Raw genomic sequence first — 21,837 nt, forward strand, 5'->3', positions numbered from 1 at the left:
GCGCACTGGGATGGACGTCACCCCAACCGCCCTTGCCCTTTTCTTTGGGGTAGACCCAAAGTTTGGTCCTGATTTCCACTGGGGGCTGGAATTGAATTTTCTTGCCCACCATTCCCTCTGTAATTCTCTCCCCTTCCTGCACTGAGAGCCACGCTGTGTGAGTTCCCATGTAAGCGGGGTGATAGAAGTATAAATAGGAGCCGAGTTCCGATAGCACAGACACTGATACCTTCACTGTATGGCTGGTAGGCGGATAAGCCCTTTGGGATGAAAGCAGCTCTCTAGATTCCAGGGTATTATGATCATGGCATGTTCCCATGCATGACAGTCTCAGCCTTTGGGATCCTGGTCTGGGTTAAACAGGAGATCTGACTAGACAATCAGAATGCTCCCTTCTGACCTTGAAACGGACCTCTCAAAGCACAGATGAAGTGATGTGCCCAAGGCCAGCAGCAGGGTCGCTATCTCTGTAGTCCCCAGCCCCATGATCAGGTCATAGTGCCTCTGTGTCTGAATAATGCTCTTTCAGAGAGAAAGCACATGTTCCCAGCCTCTCCCAGCAATACTCAGCCGTGAGGCACCTCAGTTCTGCGGAGTGATGTCTGGAACAGCCCCATTGTAGTAGGCAGCTGACCTGAGTGTGGTAGCAGAGCACTCAGGATGCCTCACAGTGATTCCAGAGCTGTGAATTCAACCTGAGGCCCTAGTCAGTGATGAAAGCCAACCCAAAGCTGACCCAATGGTCACTGTACCCCTGCTCCTTTGGGTTGGGGAGTCAAAGGCAGCTGGACACAATGCTGGTTATCTCCGCCCCTCATCTCTAGGAACCAACATGTGACGCCCACACATGGCCACCAGGCTAGAAGAATCTTCTGGCCTTGCTTTTCTGCATCACCCTCTACCTCTTCCTTGGGCTGCTCTGCTGAGCTGGATGCAGAGCCCTGGAATCACTGTGGTTCTGCCCAGAGGTTATGTGCACAGCTGCCGGCAGAGTTCAGCAAGGGGCCTGAAGGTTTCATGTGCCATGCCAACAGAAGCTCTGAGACCTGTTGTAATCAGCTCACCTCATTCCCCTGGTCACTGGTAAACAGGCTAGAAAACAGCATGGAGTCAGCTGTTCCTAGAGTGAGATGTTCCCCAGTGACAGCTCTGTGCTGCTGTCAGGCGCATGGCTGAGATTTACAAGCTGGCACTGACAGGACCCAGTTACAGAACAGTGAGCACCTCCTCCTGCACCCAGCCATGGAAACAGGCCTTTGACCATTGATTTTAGAGTGGGCCAATCCCCCACTCCCTTTCTCTCCAGCTCTAAGATGGCTGCATCTCTTTCACTGATAGCTTCACTGCATCTCCAAACTGTGGCTTTGAGCAGGAGAGAGTGGCTGACTGCATCCTGAAGAACATACCCAGGCACATAGGCAACTGGTAGGGGTGCACCGGGGTGCACGTGCCCCCTCTGATGGGGCCGGTGCCCCCCCGATGGCCAACACTGATGCTGTCGGTAGGGCTGGTGCCCTCCCTGACAGGGTCGCTGCCACTGGCGGCTTCTGCGGGTGCCCCCCCAGATCCAGGAGGCACCAGTCATTCATGCCCAGGCAAGAAGGTCTCTAACAAACTGGGGAGGTGGACAGGTGTGCAGCAGCAGGCTTTAGTGGCATCTGCTTCAGGCTTTAATGACATGGCAGCTACAGAGACATCAGGGCATCCCACCCCTACAAGTTGTGGGTGCCAGCCTGTGTCCTGCCATATAAATATTTATTGATTTCAGCAAGGTCAGGAAAGGGCTACCAGATACAACACAGTGCTGTGGAAGAGACTGTACTTTAATAATGATTAATTGAATAATGCATATGAAGTCCATTCATAATATTTGACAAAGTAGGCTGCTGCCTATGAAAGCTTATGCATCTGTGAGCAGCTAGGCTATAAGGTGCACCTCTTCCTTGCCTTCTGCCTAGAGCCATGCCAAAGGCTTGGATGGGCCCAAGGCTGTTTGACTGCTTCAGGAATGTGGCTAAGTCCCATCTACTCAAAAACAGGTAGCAGTTGTTGTGAGCAGGGCAGGAAGAGGAGATAATCCAGCCTCTAGCAAGAGTGTTGGCCAACAGGGACAGTGCAGTGTTAGTACCTCAGCTGGGGGGCAGGAGTGGAGCCAGGATGTGTGGGAGGTTGAGTTGTCAGTTAACATATTATCTGAAAGCAGGATAAGTCATTAGCGAGTCAGAGTCATAAAAAACCATTCTCTCTGCGAAAGCTTGTTAATGGTCCATTGGAGGTCAAGGACGGAGCGGCCATTGCCAGCTATAACAGGCAGAACACGCCTTCATTTTTCAATTCAAGTGGTGGCAGCAGCTTGCACAGGGAGACAAGCTGCTGGCTGTCCATTTTGTTAGCTCACACATGGGATCTGATGGGTGGGTGGGAGGCCACACGCTCCCCATGCCACAGCACGCAGCTCTGGCTTTTCCCTGGAAAGGGTCTCAGCTCTTAGCCTTGCTCATAAGGGGAAATGCCAAAGTCAGTTTCTCTATGGATCTGCAGTGGAATACTCATTTCATGCAGAGCTCAGGGAGTACTGATGTTTCCTCTTACCCCAGCCCTGTGTCCTGCTTGGACTAAGTGCAAGGCTAATTGACCACCTTTTGGAGGTGGAACCAGACAGTTCTCTGCTTATTCTCTTGCCGGAGAGAAAGGATGGGTTTATGGTTAGGGCACCGTGATGGGGGTCATGAGATCCAGCTTCAGTTTTGCCTCTACTACAGATTCTGTACAAACCCAGGCAAGTTACTTCATCTTTATGCCTCAGTTTCTCCACCTGTTTGTTCACATTTGCTTCAGTGCTGTGGCACAGAGGGAGAGCAAGGGTGTGTCTACACAGCTGAATGAGGGCATGATAACAGTGCTGTAACAGAGCAATCTGTCCCTTTAAGAGGGAACAGTCAGCCTTGTTGAGAGCTCCCAGCTTCTGGGTATTTGGATAATGAGGGAATGCCCCCCTGGGAGGTTACAACTCCAGGGGAGGGAGCAGAAAGGCAGCAAACAGAAAGGGAAGAGTTTGAAAGCAGGAGGTGAGCTGTGAGCACAAGGAGAGGCCAGGCCAATGTGCTGGGGTCAGAGCCAAAAGACTCTCATCCCCGTGCCTGGAACAGGGCAGAAGGGACTGGTTTTATTTGCTGCTCAGATACTATGCATTATTTGGGAGGACTGGCCACAGAGCTCTTCAGGGAACAAAACCTGCTCATGGAAACCCACTAGGCAGCCTGTTTACAGGTTGTAGAGCCTCTGCCAGCAACTGAAATGGATACTGAAGCCTTGCTGAAATGCCTGGAGGGGGCTAAACCAACAACAGCAGCTTTGACAGCAGCACTTTCAACAGGAGGAGCAGCAGCACTTTATGCTTTGGCTACCAGACCAGGAGAAGCCCAGCTCACAGATGGGTGCTACTTCTGTAGCCCAAACAGAATGGGGTGAAGCCCTTACAAAGACGGGGCGGGATGATGATTGAGGCCTTTCTGGAGCAGGTAGCCAGAATATGCCAGTGGTCCCAGAAGCAGTGGGCTACGGAGCTAACTCCTTAGTGGGGGAAGCATAGGCAGCATACTGGACTAGCTGAAGAGTTATGGGATTATGATATGATGACACATATCAGACCACCTGGAGCACATGAAAGAGGCATCCCAGCACCGGTTCTGTGAAGAGCCATTTAACTCAGGTTCCAGCCCTGAGTGGTTTTTCAGCACTTCAAGGACTGGTATAGGCAGTGCTTGAAACCTGAGTCCTGCTCAGCCACAGAGATAGCAGAGGTGATATCCCTGGAGCACTTTTGCTAGATATTGCTGATGAGACCCTAGGAGTGGTGAGACCCTAGGAGAAAACATAAGAAGGCATACTCACCAGTCTCTTGTCCCATGATTTGTCAGGACAAAGACATTACAGGCACATCATGCCCTGAGTGCCAATTGGTGACCTCATGCCCCAGGCATTGAGTGCCCCTGGTGCCTCTACCACTGGTTGGCATTCTCTTTCAGCGAGTTGGGTAGATATCATAGGACAAGTGAGTTGCATTTTATCGCTGTGCTCCTGGATGATGCTACCCAGTACCTGGAGGCGGTAGCGATCCATAACATCTCGGCGCAGTGTCCACAGAAAATCTTTTCACACGTGGGCCTCCCACAGGAAATATTAGCAGAGCAGGCACAGTCTTTATGTCTCAACTACTACAAGAAGTATGGATTCCTTTAAAAGGGCACCCACTCAAAACCACCTTGATTAATCGTAGGATCATCCTGAAACCAAGATGGCCCATCCAAAAGGGGTTCTTCTGAATGCCCAGGTGACTCCAGGAGATGGCAAAGAAGGAAGTGAAGAGCATGCTAGATATGGTGGTGATTGAGGAGTCATCAAGTTAATGGTGCAGCCTAATTGAGTTAGTTTCTAAACCAAATAAGATGATCTGTTTTTCGCAATGATTTTCGTAATCTGAATGCAGTGTCGAAGTTTGATGCCTACCAGAGACCCTGGGTCAATTAATTGTTACAACAGCTGGGGACAGCCAAATATATATCAACCTTGGATTTAACAAAGGGATACTGGCAATGGTCTCTACCAGGTGAAAACCCTCCCCTTATGTCTCCATGGTGCCCCCACTGTATTCCAGCAGTTAATGAATAATGTATTTCAGCCACAGCAAGAGTATGACGTGTCCTATCTCAATGATGTGGTAGTGTTCACTAGTACCTAGAAGGAACATCTTCAGTGGGTCAGGGCAATGCTATTGTCACTTTAGGCCACAGGCTTAATGGCAAATACAGCAAGATTCCATCTTGGCTGTCAGGAAACTAACTATCTGGAGTATGTACTAGGCAATGGGGAGATCAGACCCCACATTGACAAGGTGAAGGCTTTGGTAGAGTCCCCTGTACCCAAGACAAACAGACAGCTAAAGTCCTTCTTGGGATTGGTGTGTTATTAATTATTGGCACTTTATCCCACAGTTCTCATTAGTTATTGCCACACTAATGTACAAACTGCTCAAAACAGCACCCAGAGCTGTGCAGTGGTTTGCAGCATGTGCCAAGGCCTTTGCAGAGATAAAACAGATACTGCATACTATGCTGGTGCTGCACAGTCTGGACTTTAGCCACAAATTTATTTTACACAGATGCTTTGGAGTGAGGCCTTGGGACTTTGAGGATGGAGAATACCCAGTTCTGTATGAGTCAAACGCTCTTTCCCCTGCAGTAGAAATACTCCATAATTGAGAAGGAGTGTATTGCCATAAAGTAGACAATCAAGGCCCTCTGATAGTACCTCCTTGGAGCCCCCTTTACTCTTGTAACAAATCGTGCTACTTTAATATGGTCGCAAGAAGCCAACCACAGACTGAAGCATTGGTACCTGCCACTGCAACCCTAATCCTTCAATACCCACCATCAGCCAGGGGCTACACATGGCAATGTTGAGTATTTCTCCCAGGAAGGAGGAGGGTTAGATCTGGAAGAGTGGATGGTGGACTCCACTCTTGGGGAGAAGGAGATGTAAGAGGGAACAATCGGCCCTGTTGAGAGAACTCAGCAACAGCAGCTGGGATCTCTCAATAAGGCTGACTGTTCCTTCTTAAAGGGACAGATATCCCTGTTACAAATGCATGTAGCATATCTGTGTTGGGTTTCTCCAGCCAGCTCAGGAAACAGCAGCAGTGAAGATGCAGAAGCACAGGCTTTGTCATGGACTAGCAACCCCAGTTTATACCAGAGTCCTGGAAAATCTGTACGGTGGTCGCTAGCTCATACAGCCTACCATGGTTCATTGTCTTCAGTACTACTGTAGCCTATGGCAGCCAGCAGGGATGGGCTAGCACATGCTACAGTCACCCCTTCATTCCTACCCTGTGTGAAGCAAGGGACAGAAGCCAGGTTACCTGGGGGCCATACCAGCACCTGAACCAACAGACTGGTCCCCCCTGTGCAGGTAGGGAGCTGGCAGCATTTGTCCAGCTGTGCAGTAAAATGCAAGTGGGAAGGATGCTGCTGCAGAGCTCCTCTTCAATGAGAGGAGTTGGGGAATATTGCACTTAGTCTTTTGAATGACTAGTGGTAGTGTGGCTGTCCCATTGCAATGCCATTGGATGAAGGGCAGCTACCTGGCTCACATCAGATCCTCACACTCCCCTCAAGCCCCAAATCTATCCATTCCCATGCTCCTGTTTTTATTTGTTTCAAGCTGGTGCTGCAGTTAGCTTCTTTGGGTGATGAATAAATCCTGGCCCTCCTTGGGAAGCTCCCTTCCCCGCTCCCCACCACATCAAGCGATGCCTTTTCCAGAGGGAAACATCTCGATTCATTTTGGGAGCACATCGAGCTAAACACTTGCACGGCGCACATGCTGAAACCCTTAGCAACCAAGAGGGTAGCATGGCAACCACGATCACTCTGCTAAGGAATCTTATGTGTGCGTGAGGATGCAGATATCGACTGAGATAGGGAGAGATTCTACCCCTTACCCTCAGCTAAAATCATTTTTGGAATTTCGATTTTTTTCACCCTCCACACAAAACAAGCAAATGACTGGGCAGGACATTTAACTCCATCCGTACTGCTGAGCAAATGTGTCTCAAAACCTTCTCCAAGTTTCCACGGCTTGAAAGTGCAGCTCAGAGTTGTGTTTGCTTTGCAGAAGACTGGAGGCAGGAGAAGAGGAAGGGATGGGAAGAAAAAGGAGCAGGATGAGGAATGCCTGCAGGGGAGAATGTGGGGAGAGGGAAGAGGGGACATGTTAATGGGAGGCCTTATGGGCTGTATAGGGCTCCGATGACTCTCAGAGGTTAGGGCTAGTAATTTGAGAAGGTGCCTGTGGACACATGGGCTAGACTCCAAGGCCCAGGAGGCCCCTTCCAGCTTTTGGCTTCAGATACATTACAAACCTGACTGGGTCTAGGCCCAGCTCTGACAGCAGCTCAATGGGTCTTTACCACGGATTGTAGCAGGATGTTTCCCATCACAAGGGAGCAAACGAAGAGTGCAGCTCCCCCCAAGCTGAGAAGGACCTGACTTTAGCTCATGTGCCTCTGTGAGGCGTTTTGAGGTCTGCGGCTGGAAAGCGATCAGCATCCAATGCATTTCTCCAAGCCTTGCTATCTGTATCACACTGCTCAGAGAGCCCAGCTGAGATGGGTGGTGGGGTTTCATTATGCAAAGTGCTATATATGGGCAGAGCCACAGACCAGCCCTGCCCCACAGAAATTGCAGCCTAGGGGAGCTCCAGACAGGTGACAAATTTGAAAAGGGGTGACATCACTCCTGTTCATAGGTTTGAAACTGGGGTGCAGAGTGATTCAGGCTGTGTCCATGGCATGTGCCCAGCATGTCCACGGAGTGTCACAGCTGGGCACATCCATCCACCAGGTCCTGTGTGTACATGCCAGGCCCAGAAATGGGGAATTGATGATGCTCCTCAGTGCCCCCCACCCCCCCCGCCCCCCATAGCCACACTAATGCTGGGGGTCCCATTGTGGCTTCATTGCCAATTTCTGAGCTTAGGGCCTGCAAGCAGGAGCAGGCAGGTAGGGTGTGCATGTGAGAGCAGCATAGATACAGCCTAAGTGATTTAACCAGGGTCATAAAGGAAGTCAGTGGCAGAAGGACAGGAAAATAAAGGAGGGGGCCATCCTCTCAGTCTACTATGCTAACTGCAGGATGAGCATCCCTTTCCCTTTAGCCTTTATTGTTTTCTTACTTTCCTCACCTGGAAACATCACCTTTGTTTGCTTTTCAAATAGAATAGGCTTTGGAATAGAATATGAAGGTCCTGATTCCCCACCGACACGTGCTTGGGTCGTCATGGGCACCAGTGCAGAGCAGGTCTGAAATGCCCCTGAGCGTGGAACTGATTTACTGCCTGCTGCATTCACTGTGGAAAATCGTGCTCATGGCACTTAAAGGGCAGGCGGGAGAAAGGGCTGTGAAGTTAGTGTCTTATGCAAGAAATAAAGAGCTGTACTCGCAAGTCTGCTGCTTCAGTCACGCTTGCCCACCTGTCTCTGAGCAGCCAGGGATTAGGCAGGCCCCAACAGTAGCATGTGCATGTGTGCCTGTGCAGGTGTGCTTGTCTGTGTGCGCATGTGTGCAGAGTTGATTGTATTTACATGCATATGCATGTTTATGTGTCTACCTAAGTGTAGGCGTCTGTGCCCATTTATGTGCATGTGTATGTGTGTGCTTGAGTGAGAGGGTTCTCATCAATTGCTGCCACTGCTTGTGTGTTTGTATGTGTATAGGTATGTGTGCATGTTTGTGTGTGTGCACCTGTTTGTGTGTATATATGCATGTTTGTGCATATGTAGGTGTTTGCACACATGCATGTGAGTATTTGCATGGGTCTGCATGTATTCACATGTGTACATATATGCATTGTGCATATATGTATGAGGACACATGTGTGTGCACACATCTGCATGTTTGTACACACATACACAAGTGTAGGCATATACGTGGGGATGATTGTGTGTGCATGCCTGTGTGTGTGCATTCTGACTGAGGCCAGAGCAGCATTTGTCTTTACGCATGACAAATAGACTAACAAGTCATTCCTGACTTTGTCTCTGGTGAGTTATTAGCCCTCTCACTCACAGAGACAAATGGGCATCTCTGTCTGAAGCCGTCACGCAGTCTGTCCCACCCTGATTACAGATGGTATCTTCCTGTGTGTATATCAGCTCCTGAGCAGCTAATACATGCTACCTCTGATGGTAGTACATCTAACACTCAACTCCATGGGGTGTGGGATGACAGGTCCACAGATGCCCAAAAGCCAACTGAGCCTTGAGACTCTTCCCCAAGACCCCAGTGTTGCACTCAACAACTGGCACACTTACAGTCCCAGTTGGTTCATCTAAATCTCCTTTTACCCAGGGCAAGTGTCTGGGGCTCAGATCCAAAGTCCATAGGGAATGACTCCCATCACTACTGCAGGCTTTGACCATTGCCCTTCAGTTCCAACACTGCTCCTGTAGGGAGGACCAGGCTTTGAGAGGAGAGAAACCTCCTTTCTCTGTGTCTAGAATGGAAAGATCCATGTGCCAAACATGCCTTTAAAAAAGAAAAAGAAGGCAGCCAATTTTCCAGCAATTATTCAGGGAGAGAAGATTTTCACCCCCCAAAAAAAATCCCCCACACCCCACAGGACTAATGAAAGGCTCCAATTAGTGCCTAATTTAAGTGGCGATGATGGCTGTTATTGTACCAGATTGATTTTTCTTTTTGGTCTTAAAATAGAGCTGCTGTCCCCACTCCAGCCCCTCTCCTGCACCCCAGGGGCTGTTTGTTCTCTGCATTTGATTTGTCAGCTTTGAATATGGCTTCCCTTTCAAATCCAGCCCTGCACTCCTGGGGCTGCACAGGCCGCTGTTTCCTCCCAGGTGAAGCAACCTGGGGACTCATCCAGTACTGGATTGGGCACAGGTGGCCGTGGGATGTGGCTCATGGCATGGATGGTTGGAGCAGGACTTCTGAGTTCCAGGCCTCACTTGACCATGTCACATAAGCTTCAGAAGACTGACATGCTTCAGGATGCCCAGCCAGAGACACCTGCTTGTAGGCTGTTCTGGACAGAACCTATATCAGATGCCAGGTCTGCCCAGTGCCTGTCACCAGTAATATAACTAAGGCAGGGCAACCAGGGCAGTAGCCCCAGGTACTGACCTGTGGGGTGGGGGGGGAGGGAGAAAAATAACAGCTGCTGTCCCAGCCATGCATCTGTGCTGGCAGCCCCACCAGCCAGGAGTTGCTGCACTGCCACTGCTCCAGGCACCCAGCTGCCTTGTTATGCCTCTGCCTACTACAAAGGTGCATCATCTCAGGCAGACCCTTTTGGCACTGCCTTGACCCATGTTCACAGAGTGTGAACCAAACAGGGATGGCAGTCCATTCTCAGATCTGGACAGACACTTACAGGCAAGCTTCCTCTGCATTCACCCCAGCCCTGCTTCCAGAGGTGCTGCTGCTCTCAGTGCATTCACATGCAGCCATAGGCAATTAGTGCCTCTGCAAAGCAGGCCCTTGGCTTCCAGACAGACTCTTGTGTGTCTGGGATCAATATATTCCTAGGGTGTGCATATTTCTTTCCATGGGATTAATGTGGGGTATAAAATCCATTGACTCATGCGAAGCATGGACCGTCTTCACTCTTTTCCTATTAAATATGTATATCTCACATACAGGGCTTACAGATGTTTGTGCCGAAAGCCCCCATCTGCCGTCTGAGCCTTTATTTTGTGGATATATGTTTGACCATGTGAAATTGGACTCCTGGCATATTAAATTTTTACTGCTGTAAACCCGAACCCATTACTTTGCTTTACCTCATGCAGCCATAAACCTCAGCGCTGCTTTGCTTCCAGAATAACCTGGGCATTTATGTTTCCCAGGAGCTGGTTCATTGGTGTAATGGATGTCTCTCCTCCTTTAATTGCTAAGGTTACTCCAGAGTGGGTGCTAAAGCCCTGGGTTCTGCTGCCAATCATCTCTTCTCCTCTCTGTCTGAAGCAGGCTCATGGTAGAAGAACTCAAAGGAGCTCAGTGTGGCAAGGGGAGGCTTTGAAATGCAGGGTGCCCACTAGCACAGCAGAGAGGGAGCAGTTATAAGAGGCAAAGGAGCACACAGTACGGTTGTGAATGCTTCATACAGGAGATCAAGGTTTCCTTAGACTGAAATAGTAGCGTGGCACGGAGTTTGAAAGACGGCACATTATGGACTCAGTAGCGGGGAGCTGGAACTAAGCCCCCAAGGTCATTAGACTAGGTCCCAGCCATAGATCTCTATTGTTGCATCGGCACTGATACTTCCTGGTCTCTTCAAGGAGGCCTTTTCCCCTTGGCACATCACTGCTGTGGGTGGCTGAGAGTCCAGAAGTGGTGTACTCCCCACTTTGGCCTCCCTGTAACCTCTTGTCTCTTCCTTTGCAGACAAGAAGCTCCCGGCACTCCCAGGGCTCCCAGCCTGGCCTGGCCGACCAAGCCAAACTCTCCTTTGCTTCAGCTGAGTCCCTGGAAACCATGTCTGAAGCTGAGCTGCCCATAGGATTCAACAGGATGAATCGTTTCCGCCAGAGCTTGCCTTTGTCCCGTTCCACCAGCCAGACTAAGTTGCGGTCACCAGGTACCCATGGCTCTGAAATTGATTTAACCTTTGCAACAGGAGCCCCACTTTGCAGAATTTATTAATTAAGCAGTTAAGCTTGCTTTGTGTGATTATGTCTCCCTCTAATGGTTGGCTCAAGTGAATACAACAGCCTGCTACTTCTAGTGATTAAAGGAGTAACTCCTTTAGGTGCAGTGATCTCCTTCCTGTTCTTGGGAGGCCGATGAGCATCAGTGTGTGTGCATACCTACACATACCTACAGATGTGTATATACATGTATGTGTACACAGTGTGTGTGTGTGTGTCTATATATATATTTATACATATATGTATACACACACACATACTATAAACATATGCATTTATATATACAGGTAGGAATTTGCAGTGAAGCCTAGTCACCATTCCTTACTTGCTGAGTGACATATGCACTTATTGATTTATACACATATACATGATGCATACGTATGTGTATTTATATACATAATTATACATGCTTGCACACATAATAAAAATGTACATATACAAACAGCTCCTCCCACACACACGTATGTGCACACACAAATGTAATGTATCATACACATATATGTGTGAATGCACACACTTACATACATATACTGTATTGTTCTGATTTTAAATCTTTTTCTCTCTAAGGAATTGTAAAAGTCACACTGTGGTCATGACTTTGCTACTCACAGTATTTGTGTGCATGCAGTGAAAATGTCCAGTCAGAAATATTTTCAGTGCAGTTTTCATTTTAGTACTTTTAGTGCCTTTAACCCTTTGGGCCCTGGTTATTAGCCTGGTTATTTTGCCTTGGTTATTTGATTCTCCTATGGGGTTTTGTAAGCGCAATAGCAGTTTGGGGTATTTATATGTAGTTATTGACTAATGCTCAGGGAAAGAGCCAATTTTTCTAAAAACTGAACCTGAAAATATGGGGTTGATGTATATGTGCGCTGTAATTACAGCATGTTGAAACACTTGATTAATCGAGTCTGCTGGAACATGCTAATTAGTGTGCTCCCGCCAGCCTCCGGATCTCGTGTATCAGTGTCCCCTCACTTTAAAATGGCAGCAGGGGCACTGTAACTAAAACTTGTTCAATGAGCCTTAGTTAAAGCGCCCCTGCTGCCATTATGAAGCACAGGGACACTGATATGCGAGATGCTGCAGCACTCTAATTAGAGTGACTCTTGAAGCCACTCTAATTAAAGCACCCCCCCCCCCCCCCGAGCACGTGTAAAAATGCCCTAAGTGACGTAGCTCTTCCCTGGACCCAGCAGTGTTTTTCTGGCATAGGTCTGGACAGGTACCATGAGGCATAGAGCCTCACCCCTAGTCATACAGCACAGCTGGGGCTAGACCCCAGGTCTTCTGACCCCAAGACTGATAGTCTTACCCCTGAGTTAGCAAGTCCATGCCCTCTCTAAGCAGCATTTTCCCTCTTCCCCCTTTCTTCTTGCTCTGTTTCCAGGGGTCCTCTTCCTCCAGTTTGGGGATGAGACGCGGCGTGTGCATATTACCCACGAGATTAGCAGCATGGACACCCTGCATGCTCTCATCGTCCACATGTTTCCCCAGAAGCTCACAATGGGGATGCTGAAGTCACCCAACACAGCCATCCTGATCAAGGATGAGTCACGCAACGTCTTCTACGAGCTGGAGGATGTCAGGTGAGGGCATGGGGAAAGGAACACCTAGGCCCCCTGCTTGTGGGGTGTAGGCAGCGTTTCTATCCCCAGTGTACTTTGAAATCCAGCTCAGGTTTTCCCCTTGCCCCAGTCAAAAGTTGTACCTGGATCCTAGTACAGTTGGGCCCAGAAGTTCCCCAGGCTGCACCAGCTGGCATAAGGAAGTTAGTCTGTAAAGGTTCATATCTACCCTGCTTTCTGACAAGGTGCCCCAGTCAGGGTTTCCAACCAAGCGTATGCCCTGCTAGAACCAGGTGCTGAGTCTTTTTGCCAGCACCCTTCTCCTGTGACAGCTGCCCAGTGAATCCCGGAGCCAGCCTCAATGACATCAGGGAAGCCATGCCAAGGGGAGCTTGGAAAACAGCAGGTGAAGCATATGCAGCAATGCATCCACCCTGCAGGCACCCAGGGGAGTGTGCAGTAGGGGTTAACCCCACTTTATAGACCAGGCTGGATTGGACCTAATGGCCAGCTGGTCTGGCCAGTCCCAGGAGCTTCAGGGGAAGCTGAGCTGTCCTGTCTCTTATGCGCAGGCCCAGCCTGTGTAGTCTGTTCTTTCCTGACCCAGAAGCCCTCAGTGGATGTCCAAACCCAGGGGTTGCATTTGCCCCTTCTTAGCCCATAATTAGAGGTGGGGTTGCTGGGTGCTAATGTGTGGGTTCAGGGCCCAGGACCTGTTGTAGGCACCCATCACTTTTGGGATGCCTGGCTCATGCCTTTGCTTTCTTGTTTAGGGATATCCAGGACAGAAGCATTATCAAAATCTACCGGAAAGAGCCTCTTTATGCCTCATTCCCAGGCTCACACATCACCAATGGGGATCTGCGGGTAAGGAGATGGGGCCTTTGTTAGACCTCAGAGTGAACACCTAGCTGCAGTGGAGGGGACATTGCACGCCATTGTTTCAAGCAACCAGCAGACACAGGCAGGCATTGCCACTTCAGGGAAACTTGGGCTGTGGTTTGAAAGTAGTTTTGCACCCAGAAGGTCTAGATTATTTTATTTGAAATGAAACCTAGATATTTGGAACGTGCCAATACAGTTCCAAAGAAATGAGGTGCCTGTGGAATCCCTTTATGCCCCAGGCTCTGGCTGTCAGCTGTGAATGACACATGTTGGCCAAAGCCATGCCTAGCACAGAAACTGCACTAGTCTTGCTTAGCAGAATGGTTATCTCTCTTCTAGTTACTGGGTGGACTGGGCATAGTTCTCAGCATTTCTTATTAACACTTGGGAACAGGGGAAATTGCTGATGCTAGCAAGCACAGACAGAAGCACACAGACACATGCCTGGAGACACATGCAGGCAGACACACAGCTCAGACGCCACAGACACACACTGCCAGTGCGCACCAAGAAAGGCACATGCATCCAGAAACACCCTCTGCCCAGAAGCATACATCCACAGTGGTACAACAGACATATATTCACATGCATGACAACACCTGCACACAAAAGTGTATGGGGATGCAGAGACCCAGATTCATGTCAGCTGCAGGTAGGGTTGGAAAGTGTGGGGGCTGTGATCACATGACTTTTGCTTGTGCCAGTGTGGGGAGGTTACTGAGAGAGATTAAGTGACAGAGACCAAGGGGCTGGTAATTGGGTGTGTTTGTGAAAGGAGCTACAGGCTCCCATTTGTCTTCCTTGGCTCTGGTTTGGTCTAGTGCTGCTCTAAGAGAATGGATGGCCAGAGCCCTGGCAGTGGAGTAATAAACATGATAATCAGGGCATTCATCAGAATACACTATGCCCCCAAGAGCAGGGGAGCTGCAGTTTATCAGGGTGGGGGAGGGAAAGGGCTTGCAGCTGATCGGGGTCCATGGGGGTGGAACCCAAATGCAAGCAGGGATTCTTTATCCCTCTTTCAGGAGGCTGGGTTTTCATGAGGACCCCATGTTCCCATCTCACTCTGGGACGGGCCTGGGTTTGTATGGCCATCTTACCCACTGGGGTAGGAGCATTGTACTGAGTTTGCACTGGGATCTGCCTCCTGGCTGGCTGCCCCCTCTCTTTGCGTGAGATTCCTCAGACTCAAGTGCTTAGCAAATGGTGCCTGCCTCAGTCTGTGGCTGCATTTCCTGCTTTCACGCTGCATGTGGGGGGTTTATTTGGTTCTGCCTAGACTAGAGCGTGGGTGTGTGAAAGTGCTGGCAAACAAGCCTCTTTCCCCCCCACGGGACTCTCTGCCCTTAACCCACCTCCCCCATCCTAGTTCACCCATAAGAAGAAGCTGTGTGTGGCTCTGTGTGTGTGTGTGTGTGTGTGTGTGTGTGTGTGTGCATGTGCGTTTGTCTGCACATGTGCCTATGTGTGCCTGCATGTGTATGTGCATCTTAATGGATGGAGGGCAGAAGTGCTCAACCTCTGGTCTGTGGGCCAAATCTGGCCCATGGAGCCATGGCATCTGGCTTTTGGGGCTCCCTACAGGTTGAAAAATTTGGCAGCAGGGGAGCAGTGGCACTAAATACCACTAACCTCCCAAGCTGCCAAATTCCCAAGTCCCATGGCTGGATAGGCGGTGGGCCATACCCCTTCCCCCAGTGTGCCCTAATTGAGGCCAGACCAAGGCTCCTTCCTCTCATACAACTAGGCCACATCCCCTCCCTGCATGCAACTGGATTGGAGCCAAGTCGTGCTCCCTTCTCTCTGTGGGGCCTGGTTGCAGTCAAGCTAACTTCCCTCCCTTGCATATGTGGATTGGGGTTGAGCTGCAACCCCTCCCCTGTTCTCCTCTGTGAAGCCAGATGGAGCCCCGCTGCATCCTGCTCCAGACTCCAGATCAGGACCACCAGCTGGATGCAGCTTGCAGATGGACTGGGCACTACCCATCTAGCTTGCCGGGCAAAAAGGTTGAGCACCATTGGATTGAGGGCATTCTCTTTGATCACCCTCAGCATATGGACTCTGACCCCAGTACTCCCCCTTGCACGGCTATTTATACCAGTGCAAAGGGGATATAGGGCAGGACCTTCCAGCTGGGACAGTCCATCACATCCACCTTGAACTGAAGTCCTGGACTGGATCAGGCCTTGCTGGTGCCACTTGGACATGACTCTGGGCAGTGGGTTGCAGCTGAGCCGAAAGAGGGATCGCTCCCAGGAATGCTCCCTTCCTTTGCCTCTAGGGCCCTGCACCCAGTCGGAGGCACCCCTTCTGTCCAACACCTCCTCTGGCTAAGGGTGATAGACAGCTCAGGACAGCCACACCTCGTGGGGGCAGGTCACATGTAAACAGTGGGCACAGAGCTGGGGAAGGGGAGGGTGGCGTTATAGGTTCAGATACAGTATCCACACCCAGCTAGAATCTCTCTGCTACCTTAGAAACAGCCTCAGCCTCCCTGAGTGGGTCTCCAGGCTTGGCTGTAGAAGGCTCCCATCCAACAGTCTCCCAGTGGGTCTCTTGGGCAGTGGAAGTGGGACCTGCCTGCAAGGGGCACTGTGCTCACACTGCTTCTTTCTTTCCCACCCCCGCAGAGAGAGATGGTCTACACCTCCAGGGAGTCGTCCCCCACCCGTCGGCTCAACAACATGTCCCCAGCTTCCCACCTCACCTCTGGCTCCCCTCCGCCTGTGCTCCAGTCTTCCTCCCCCTCCAGGTCCCGCATGTCCTACAGTGGGGGGCGCCCACCCTCCTATGCCGGCAGCCCCGTGCACCATGGGGACCGCCTCTCCAACCTGCCACCTGCCCAGGGCGTCTCACCCAGCCCCAGCGCCATCTTGGAGCGTCGGGACGTCAAGCCAGATGAAGACCTGGCCAGCAAGAACATGGTGCTGGTGAAGAATGAGGGGCTGTATGCTGACCCCTACAGCATGGTACACGAGGGCCGGCTCAGCATCACCTCCACCCAGTCCCTGGCTGGTATGGGTGACCCCTTTGCCTACCCTGGGGGCCTGTACAAGCGGGGTTCAGTCCGCTCCCTCAGCACATATTCAGCCGCAGCCCTGCAGACAGAGTTGGAAGACAGCCTATACAAGCCCAACGCTCCCATCTACAGCGACACTTATGGACCCAGCCTGGGTTTCCGCCTGCCTCCATCCTCCCCACAGAAGATGGCCGATGGCCGGCTAGTGGATGTCCAGCAGGGGCAGAGCCCCCATAGCCCCTACTCAGGGCCCCCCAGCCGATCCTCGCCTGTCCGCCAGTCTTTCCGCAAGGATTCCTGCTCCTCTGTATTCATGGAGAGCCCTGTCAGCAAGCCCCGCAACCCCAGCTCATCAGGACCTCCAGACCTGTTTCCAGGCCCTGGGGACCGTCCCCTGTCAGGATTTAGCTCCCCTGTGCCCACCAAGGATACAGAGACAAGGTAAGAGGGGCTGGGGGGAGTGAGGGAGAGAGAAAGGGCTTGAAGCAGCAGCTTCTCAGCAGGGTGGTGGTGAGGGAGCTGAAATGGGCTTGGCATTAATGGCCAGGATATGTCCCTGTCTCATACAGGAATATGGGGGATGGGGAAACTGAGGCAGGGAACAAGGACAGGGGCTTGCTTCAAGGTCACACAGCAGTCCTGGAGCCCAGGAGTTCTGAGCTATGGGAGGTGGCTCTGACCACTAGACCATCCAGCCCCGTGAGTCTGTGACCATGCTCCAGTGATATGGAGGGAGTAGGGCTCCATGGTTAGTGCAGGAGACCTGGATTCCAGGGCTGCATAGCACTTCCTTGCTTTTTGACTTGGGATGGAGCAGCTGGTAGGTTACAGGCATGGGGTGGAGTTTGCACCTGAGGGCCCTGAAACCTCTTGCTGTCTGCTTTTGGAGGACATCATTGCAATCCGTGCCACGTGCCCTGAGCTCACGACTTCACAGCTGTACAAGACTGCAGGGTGGGAGGCTAGAAAGAGTCTCTCTTCCCCAGTCATTTGACCCAAGAGCCAGTGACCTTGTGCTCCAGTGCTACTGGAAGGGGCATAGTCAGGAGAGAAATGGTTGCTATCTTGCTTTACAGGCCTCTCCCTCTGTGCTTGGTCTCTTTAACTCCTCAACACAGGTATGGCCTTAGTGGCTGTTATCAGGCCAGGAGCTGGGCTGTTGGGGAGGGAGAAGCTCATTAAACTGGTGCGTGCCATGGAGGAGAGAATACGCGCGGAATGACTTGGAACAGCCAGGGACAGCAGGGCAGGGAAAGAGGGAGGGAGGAGAAAAACAAAGGAACTGCCTTGGTGGCATCAGGAACACAAATGTCTGGGATCCCAGCTGTGCCAGGTCCTTCAAATGAGCTCTGTGGCCGCTGCAGCCACCCCCAGTCCTTCCAGAGCCCCCAGGAAGGCCAGGCAAGGCTGGCAGGATGTGGCTTTCAGTAGTGGACCAAGCACGAGTCTCTCACCCAGACAGCACTTAGGAGGGGCAGGTCCATGGCTAGATCCACCTTGGGGGAGTCCTAGTAAAATCTGTGATGTGAGAGGGTAGGGTGGGGAGGGCCCTTGAGGCAGGGAGGGAAAGCAAGGGTCTGCTTCTGAGTGGAAGTCAGTGGACCGAGATTAAATGACATCATGGGAACGCTGGTGATTTACACTGGAGATGGCTGGGGCCTGACCCACAGACCCCTATAGGAATTCAAGAGTCCAGGGATGGATCTGGAGACAGCATCCTCCTCCAGTGTGGTCCAGGACCCCTAGGTCCCTCCCCTCTTAGCCACATGGCAGACATCCAAGGCAGGAAGATCCCCTCTGTTGGCTAACACAACCCCTCCCCCTCCTCTCCCTGCTTTGCAGGGAACGAATGGAGGCCATGGAGAAGCAGATTGCCAGCCTGACGGGGCTGGTGCAGAGTGCGCTGCTCCGGGGCTCCGAGGGCGAGACCCCCAGGTAAGTCACAGCGGAGCAGCAAGATGCTGGGCCCTGCTCTTCTGTGGGGGAGCAGGGGTGACAGGTTCTCATGAAGGCAAGGAGAGCCCCAGTGCCCTGCAGGTGCTTGCCATGAACTCCATCCCAGCCTGCCCTGCCACAGGGATCTGGGGCTATTTGACTCAAGGCTGTTCAGTGGAGATGGGGCAGCAGGGGTTGGCCACACAGAGGAAGCCAGAGGTCTTTGAGCCTCACTCCTGCCCTTGCCCCAAGATGATACCAGAGGAGACCTAACATGTACCATGGATGGGTGGGGCAGCATCCTGAATACAGGGACTGGCAGGGAACAAGGCCTCTGTTCCTGCTGCCTTTGGGACACCCAGTAGCTCCACCCCTGCTGAGCATAGTGGATGGGCTTGACAGCTGACAGCAGATTGGGGGCAGGTGGGATGCTGGCATGCAGGAACTGAGGACTTGCCGTGTGGACCAACCGTGAGGTCTGCAAGGTGTTGTAACCTCAACCCTGCCTGTTACCAACTACATTACAGGAAGGTGCAAAGCTCCTCCCAGAGAATAGCTGTGGAATTGCCCAACAGCTGGGGCATGTCGTTCCTAATGCCTCACGAATTTGTGGCTATTTCAGCCCCAAGGGTGCCGAAGAGCTTGAGGATCTTTCCTTGCACTGTGTATTGCTGCAGCTTGAGTCCTCCTTGTCCTCTGAGGCCTCACTTGGTCCCTGCACAGCTCTGGGCTGCCAGGCTGTCTTGGAGCAGCTCATAGCCCTCAGTAGGCTGGATCCCCAGTGCGCCCAACTCCAGCAGCACAGCAGGGCATTGCTGCAGCTGCAGATAGAATCGACCCCTACTTCATCACCCTGTGTGCTGCCAGCCTGGTATCTCACATCCTCAGTCCCAGCAAAAGCCCCCCAGCCCACAGGTGATATGCCTGTGAAGGGAGAGAGGGAAAGCATCCTCCAGCATCTCCATTGGGTCATGGCTAAGGATGGGGAGGGGATGGCATTGTCAGGGAGGACCCCAGCACGACCCCAGCCCGTCTCCTCCCTCTCCAGGCATCTCCTCTCCTGCTTGGGGTTCAGCCTGGTAGCTCCCGCCCTTTCCCAGCTCTCCTGTCCCCTGTGCTGCGGTGGCTCCGGGGCTGGAGATGCCTGTTCTGCACTCACCGAGTACCCCTCTTCTCCTCGTCACAGTGAGAAGATGGAAGCTGCCAATGGAGGGACACCCCCAGCAGCACGTAAGTGATCGGGTGGGAGCGACAGAGGCAGTCTGAGTTGCTCATGGAGGCACCTTGGGTCCTTGTTGGCTGTGTTGTGCCATGAGCCCCTTCCCTTCTAGGGCTTGCAGAGGGTACTTAGAGCTGTCCTTGGCTTAGCTAGATCCCAGGGTCTTGTGTCAGAGGGATTTCAGGCTCTAGTTCATAGGGCTGAGTGGGAGAGGCCTCCAGGAGGCTCCCATGGTACAACCTTCCCTAATTCTGTGCCAAGGGCATTTCCTGACTATCCCCACCAAGGAGCATGGGCATTTCCAGCCCAGGACCTGCATGCCCCTATCCCCCTTCCTGGAGCCACTGGGGCTCCTTGCCCCTGTGGTGAATCACCTAAGGAGCAGCTGTACTTGGAGGGTCTCCTGGGTATTTGGTTTCTCAGTACTATGGCTGGGTCAGTGCCAGATGCTGTTTGGGAGAGTGAGACCCTGGATACCAGAACCACTCCTTTTTAGACCAAAAACATGCTGATTTTTTAGGGTTGGGAGGCAGAAGCAGGTTCTTTAGAAAGAAGAAGAGCAAGGTTTTCAACAGAGCCACAGATAATTGTCCTTTCTAGGGAGGTGACTGCTGCGAATGGAGCCAGGGCTACAGAGACATTGCAGGCCTAGAAGGCAATAGATACTGGGAAGAATCTGTTACGTGTATATAGGACTTCTCCCCTGTAGGGACCCAATGCACTGTGCATGTATCAGCATGGGTGGCAGTGCTCTGGATGGAGAGTGAGGGGCATGGAGGGGGGCATTGGAGAATCCATCTAATGGAACTTCTTGCTGGCTTTCTCACTCAGCCCCCAGTCGGAGCAACATGGGGACCCCAGTGCCTGCCCCACCACCCCCTTCCGCCACTAGCACACCAGCGGGGCAGCCCACAGCCATCACTCGCCTGCACATGCAGCTGCACCTCCACGACCTGCAGCAGAATGCCAGCGACCTCCGCAACCAGTTGCAGCAGCTGAAGAAATTGCAGGTAGGGGGTGCCTACTGGTACCCCACCCCAGATCAGATCTCCTGGCTCTCCTCTGGGCATATCCAGCTCAGAGATCCCACTCACCCCGGTGTCCTGCTCTGAAAAGGACTTGGTTATCATTGAGCTCTGTGTCCCATGGACCTGGCAGAGGAGCTAAAGTACGTGTGGGCTGGAGGAGAAGGTACCCCATAAGCACCCCTTAGAAATCCCCACCCCCTAGGGCCAGCTTGCTCTCCAGGTATCAGCCTCTTGTCTGAAATTACCAGCACTGCACCCCCTTCAGAGCTGGAACAACCAGCAGTCTATACACAGCTCTCCCATAGCCCCAGCCCCGACCAGGGCTGGATCTGAACAGACACCATGGTAGCAGATATCTCGCTGCTCCACTAAGCATCTCCGTGCAATGAACAATGAAGCCCCTTTCCCTGTCCTTTCTGCCATTGAATGTCTGACTTTGGCCCAGCCCCTGTGTTCAAGGCTTTATTTGTTTGAGGCTGGATTGGCGATGTCTTGGCTGAAATTCGGGATCCGGGCTAACAAATGCCCATTCTCCCATATCCATGGCATGCCCCCAACCCCACTCTTCCTCCCCTGCCAGCATGTATCCCCATCCACAGCTTCCCCTACTGTCCAGCCCTTCCTGGTGATGGTAGCAGGCCTGGCAGCAGTGAGAGACCAGATGGCAGCTCCACCACTAAGCCAAGGAGCTCAGGTCCAGGCCCAGCAAGGTGCTGGGCTTTTCTTGGACTTGCTTAGCTCCAAAGATAATTAGCAGTGACAAGTTGGTGGGGAGCAGTGGAGATGGGGTAAGGGGGAAAGGCTGGCCATGCCTGCAAGGGGCTGCCTCCTTTTGCCTTTTAGGCAAGTTCCCACAGATCCAGAAACCACTTGGGTCACACCCCCTCCTAGAGCTGGACTGAGAACCCAGGTGTTCTGACTCCTGGTACTCTGCTCTGACTGCTGGCTCCTGCTCCTGC

The 21,837-nt window shown here is 52.0% G+C and overlaps 1 protein-coding gene across 1 annotated transcript in view; it reads left to right on the forward strand.

The window, feature by feature from the left end:
• SRCIN1 (SRC kinase signaling inhibitor 1) overlaps nt 1-21,837 on the forward strand; it is a 205,837-nt gene that overhangs the window by 154,881 nt on the left and 29,119 nt on the right. The window contains exons 4-10 of the mRNA XM_059727015.1: nt 10,962-11,154; nt 12,615-12,813; nt 13,566-13,659; nt 16,308-17,137; nt 18,539-18,631; nt 19,818-19,861; nt 20,682-20,860. Coding sequence (XP_059582998.1) covers nt 10,962-11,154; nt 12,615-12,813; nt 13,566-13,659; nt 16,308-17,137; nt 18,539-18,631; nt 19,818-19,861; nt 20,682-20,860 — 1,632 coding nt within the window. The remainder of the gene's footprint in view (nt 1-10,961; nt 11,155-12,614; nt 12,814-13,565; nt 13,660-16,307; nt 17,138-18,538; nt 18,632-19,817; nt 19,862-20,681; nt 20,861-21,837) is intronic.

The sequence above is a fragment of the Alligator mississippiensis genome, chromosome 4, assembly GCF_030867095.1.
Source record: "Alligator mississippiensis isolate rAllMis1 chromosome 4, rAllMis1, whole genome shotgun sequence".
NCBI classification, from domain to species: domain Eukaryota; kingdom Metazoa; phylum Chordata; order Crocodylia; family Alligatoridae; genus Alligator; species Alligator mississippiensis.